This window comes from Cyprinodon tularosa, unplaced genomic scaffold (assembly GCF_016077235.1).
Source record: "Cyprinodon tularosa strain WSP-4 unplaced genomic scaffold, ASM1607723v1 ctg90, whole genome shotgun sequence".
Taxonomy (NCBI): Eukaryota; Metazoa; Chordata; class Actinopteri; order Cyprinodontiformes; family Cyprinodontidae; genus Cyprinodon; species Cyprinodon tularosa.
The window spans coordinates 3,027,463-3,032,500 of NW_024039674.1; the positions used below are offsets into that span (position 1 = coordinate 3,027,463).

At 39.9% G+C, this 5,038-nt stretch overlaps 1 protein-coding gene across 2 annotated transcripts in view; it reads right to left on the minus strand.

Moving 5' to 3' along the window:
• Positions 1 to 499: 499 nt before the first annotated feature.
• Positions 500 to 5,038, minus strand: part of msrb1b (methionine sulfoxide reductase B1b) — a 10,107-nt gene continuing 5,568 nt past the window's right edge. The window contains exons 2-4 of one of the 2 annotated variants that reach the window (XM_038274095.1): positions 3,141 to 3,283; positions 2,944 to 3,061; positions 500 to 1,079 (exon numbers count right to left, since the gene is read on the minus strand). In XM_038274095.1, the coding sequence (XP_038130023.1) occupies positions 1,063 to 1,079; positions 2,944 to 3,061; positions 3,141 to 3,283 (278 nt within the window). In that variant the 3' untranslated portion in view covers positions 500 to 1,062. Of the gene's footprint in view, positions 1,080 to 1,917; positions 2,023 to 2,943; positions 3,062 to 3,140; positions 3,284 to 5,038 lie in introns of those variants that run through there. The other variant, XM_038274096.1, reaches the window with a different exon arrangement.

A 5,038-nucleotide genomic window follows, 5' to 3' on the forward strand; every position in this document is an offset into this window, starting at 1 on the left:
TCTGGACGCGATCTCTCCTCTGTTCTGCTGCCTGTCCATCTCTATGAAAAGTCCCTGTTGAGGTTTGAGACTCGGTCTATTGAGGTAAGTGGAGCCCTGATTGGATAAGACACCAAAATACATCACTTCCAGTGAGGCTCAGCCTGTCCGGGGGTCTAGGCAGCAGGGGTGGGTCATGAAGCTGGCTGCTGATGCTGACTGGCAAACAAAGTTAAGGATTTTTGACTGACAGTGTGCAGACAGTGAGGAGGTTTTCCCCATGAGTCGAGAGACAAAAGAGATCACTCAGTCAGAACAGTTATCTTGGGATGAACTCTTGCCATTGTTTCTGAGGTTTATTATTTCAGATTGCTTCACTATTTTAACCATTGTGATGTGTTTCATGTGTTTCGAAATTTGCTAATGCCATACGTGATGCTTGGATTTAATTAACACCACTGAGCCTCTCCTGTTTCGGAGGGCAGCAGCCGCCACTGGTGCAGAGTTATCTCTTCGACTATTATTTGAGCTTGATTTACACTTTCATTTATTGTTCTATCAAACAACCAGCTAGGCGTGCATTCACAGAACAATATTTGACATACTGAAGTCTGGTCATTAAACATATCAAAACGGCACATACTCAACTAAAAACCTAAAAGTCAGAGTTTACCACACATTCAAATTATGACAGACAACTAAAAACCTTGTTCTTTAATTCATCTTATTTACTGTTAAACAAAAGGAAGCATCATGTGCCATCAGTAAGTTACATACCAGCTTGAGGGAACCACAGATGATCACATAGTAATGTTGATTTCAGTGCATAGATCATATTTTTACCTTCAACAGGCAGAATTCAAAGGTTGCTGCTTTCTGCTCTGTTTTTCTATGGTTACCAAACATCTGAAATGCCTGCTGAGATTGTATTTTTGACAAGAATCTTTGTAGATGTGCCCTCCAGGTCGATCAATGATCCTTCAGCAGGCAGGGAGTCCTTCCAGGCCTTTCCCCTGTCCACGTCACACTCTGACCAGACCTTTTAACTGGACCAACACAGAGATAGCTGCTTATTCTCGCTCCTTACTGCTTGTCCTTATCTGTAACATAAAAGCCATGTAGCAGGGTTATCATACAAAATTGTCATTTATCGGGGGCATTAAAAGCTTAACTCTAGATTGCAGTCATGTTTTCTCGGTTTGGGTGTCCAATAAACATTTACTGTGTAATAAAGCTTAGCTCTGTCATTTTAAACACTTTCTATGGTAGGAGCAGCTGGACTCAAACACAAGAGTCCAATCAGAGTGTATATAGCACTGACTGATAGGAGGAATGCTTGCTTTAAAGCAGGGTGGTGGCACCTTCATGCTCTGGTTTTGCTTTGCTGAAACAAAAACAGGTCATGAAGCTTTTGCAAACATATAATCACAAAATTCTATTGGATTTCAAACGACATAATGACCCAAAAATCTGAGCTGAAGAAGAATGGCTCCTAAACTTCCACTAAGCTGAAAAAAGGCCTCAACTTGATGTTCATAATCTTAGATTATCTATAACAACAAAGGTCTGTCCTACCAGCAGACTCGGTCAGTCCGTTATAAAACAGGAGATCCAAGCAGAGTCTTGAACATGAGCTGTTATTGTGTTGCATTTCTGACAGAACAATAAAGATGCGTTCACACCTAAAGTGAAACCTACTTTAAGACACAGCAATCAAACCTGTGGCAAGCTGGGCGATGGGAAAGAAGGTGACGACGATGAGAAAAAGAAAGCAGAGAAAGTGTGGACTGCTGGAAGAACTGTGGTGAACTGATGACAGAAAAGTGATATGGTGTGCTCAAAGATGACCCTGCACATTTTGAGTTTGTTTGACTCAACCTGCTGCTGTGAAGCAGGATTCTCCATCATGAACATAATAAAAAATAATAGCAATCCAGACTCACGAATGAGCACCTTGATATGTGCTTTAGAATGGCTTTGTCTCCATTCAAACCCAGGTTTGAACCCTTGCAGGGCAGCGTAACGCCCACTGCTTTCATTAAGCTATAAAAAAGAAAAATAACAATTTAAGTTCAGGTGTTTTGTAAAGTATGTGAATCCAGAAATTGTCTATATACCAAACTCAACTACTGTTGTTCTCTACTTTAAAAAAATTATTTTTATTATTTTTTTATTTAAAAATTCAATGCATAACATGGATTCATAAAAACCTGCTTTTTATTTCAGTCTTTTATAATTAAAGACGTCTCCGTACCTACCCTGGTTGATTATTTTCTTTATTCGGACCCGCTGATTTTTAATTGGTTACCCCTGATCTAGGGCTAAATTAAAACAGCTTTTTAAAAGCCACCTTAAGAGCGTTCCTACTTCCTCCTTTGTCAACATTATTTTCTCTAACTTCCATTTTAAATAAAAAAAAACTATAACTGTAACTTATGGCTGCATTAAGTCCCCAACTTGTTTTTCCAACCCAAATTCTAAACAAAAGTTCAGATTTTTCAATTTCATTCGCAGGTGAGATGGTGATCAAATGTTGGCAACTTTGATACTGTCACCGCTCTCAGCTTTGCTTCACTCAAGATCCCCCCTCTACATAGAGGTAACATGGAAACAAGCAACAAAATTTGTGTTCAGTGTGACAGTACCTTAAGAAGACCCCAGAATCAGGGTTTTATCATTGTCTCCCTTTTATCTCCTCTTTTTCATCTTTTTTTTCCTTTCTTCTTCTACATTTCCATTGAAGTGTCGACATAATCTGTAATACTCCTTGCATGAATTATATTAAAGGTATTTATATGCATAAATCAAGCGGAAAACCATGGCAAAATCTGTACTGCTCCACTTGTGAAAGTAAAATCTGTTGGACTCTTTTGGCATCAATACAATTATTCTTATTGCCACATTGCCTGACAGGACACCGAAAAAAAAAAGACCTCAGAATGAAACCAAGAGTGTCTTTAGTACCTCTCCTTGGGACAAACTTCAGCGAGTGGCTGAAGATTCAAAAACGGGACCTTCCCTCTTCTGGACCATCGTTTACAAACTCGTGGCCTAGTCCATTGCCACACTTTCCACACAGAACCTGGAAACATGCAGCATTAGATCATTAACCTTCATGGCAGCGGTTCTGGCTAAAATACATCAGAAGGCAGATCCCTGACCTTGTAGGCGGTGAGGGTCTCCATCATCTTGGTGACACTGTCTTCTCTGATGGTGTCAGTGAATGCCGGCCATGGAGATGAGTGAGGGAACTTGGACCGACTGGAGAACAGGGGATGGTTACACTTGGAGCACACATAGATTCCTGCATGGCAGAGGTCAGAGGTCATGCTGGAAGTATGCAGTCACACCACTTCTCTTTTTCTATCTAGAATGATGCACACTACTTCACATCCAAAACAGACGGAATCTAAAACTATAATCCACTTAACATATTTCAATGCAGCTATGATGTTAACATTGGAGGTTAGTATTGATTGTGGTGCCTATTGCTAGCCTGGGTGCCATTCCGAACTTAGTCCCGCCCACAAAGTTTGAGGTCGGGGAAGTTCGGTCTGGCTCTGCTCCATAGTAGCGCGAGTATTATCGCCCACTGTCAGGCGATCCAATCAAATTGTCAGGGCGGGCTTTATACGATGATGGACAGATGACAAACAGTAACGTAATCAACCACGTGACCAATGCGCGCTTGGGTGACAACAATAATGGCTGCCGCTGGAGAGTTTAGGTGAGTAGATTCTGCTATTAGGTCTGTTCTAGAAGATATCTACAGCAAATTAATTTTAAAAGAGGAACAGAGAAACGCGATCAAGTCTCATCTTCTTATTCTAGGCGTGCAACTGCACGCTTTGATTTTTGTGGACAACAACTATGCGTCGCTTAACATACGTCACGCACTCCGTTGCTCTTATTGGTTGTACGTCTGTCCAATTGAGTGCAGAGGCATTTTTTTTCCTGGTTCGTTCGAAACACGCCCCATAATCACAGCTCTATGGAGCAGTATCAGACTCATATTCTGCCTAGAATTGAGTCGGACTACGTCAGGCTAGCCTATTGCAGCCTTATATATAAAGTTCTCACATTTCTCACCAAATCTCTGTGATTTAAAACAAAAAACCTTTAAAATATGCCTTCACCTATAATTTGACCTTCAACCTGTTGGGAAACCATCTGGAATATTTATTGGAAGGTAAAAAGTATTGAACCACTCTCTCTGGCTAGGGGTCCACCAGCACCACAGGTCTTAAATAGTCAATATATCCAGCAATTTTTTCAGCTATATTGGATTTAAAGCCATGAAAAAAAGCTTATCTTTGGCTTCATATCTGAAGCCTGAAGGTTCTGACACTAACTAGCGGTGGTAATCAGTCACAAAACAAAATCAACCCTAAATCATGATGCTGCCACTCCCATGCTTCCCTGTAGGAATGTCTTTCTTTTTTTTTGTGATGTGGAGTATTGGTTTACTCTTTAAAACTCTCCTCAAAACACAATACATTTGTATACATGCGTCTGGTAGCACCAACCTTTTTTTTTTTTTTTTTTTTTTTTTTACAGTGTCCTGTCTGGCAAGGTGGCAATAAGAATAATTGTCTTGATGCCAAAAGGAGCCCAACAGATTTTACTTTCACAAGTGTAGCGGTATCGCAATTGCCATACCGCTCCACTTGTTTCATGTATATAAATTGCTTTATTATAATTATGCAGGGAGTTTTACAGTTCATATGGACACTGCAATGTAAGTAGAGCAGAAAAACAGAAGAAGAAGAAGGAAAAAGAAAAAGAAAAAAACAGGACAAAAGATGAAAGAAAGAGGAGATAGGAAGGAGACAATGACAAAACATTTTCAGTCTGCTTCAACACCTGTAATGAGATGGAGAAAAAAAAAAAAAAAAAAAGAAAAAAGAACAGCACAACCAAAAAACATGGTACGAGATATACAATAAAGCAAACACCTTGAAACTATCACTAAAGTAATATTATTAAGTCTGACATGTACTCTGTGTTACCTGAAGATATGAATGTGGGGTTTCTGTTTGGAAGTGAATCTCTAAGTACC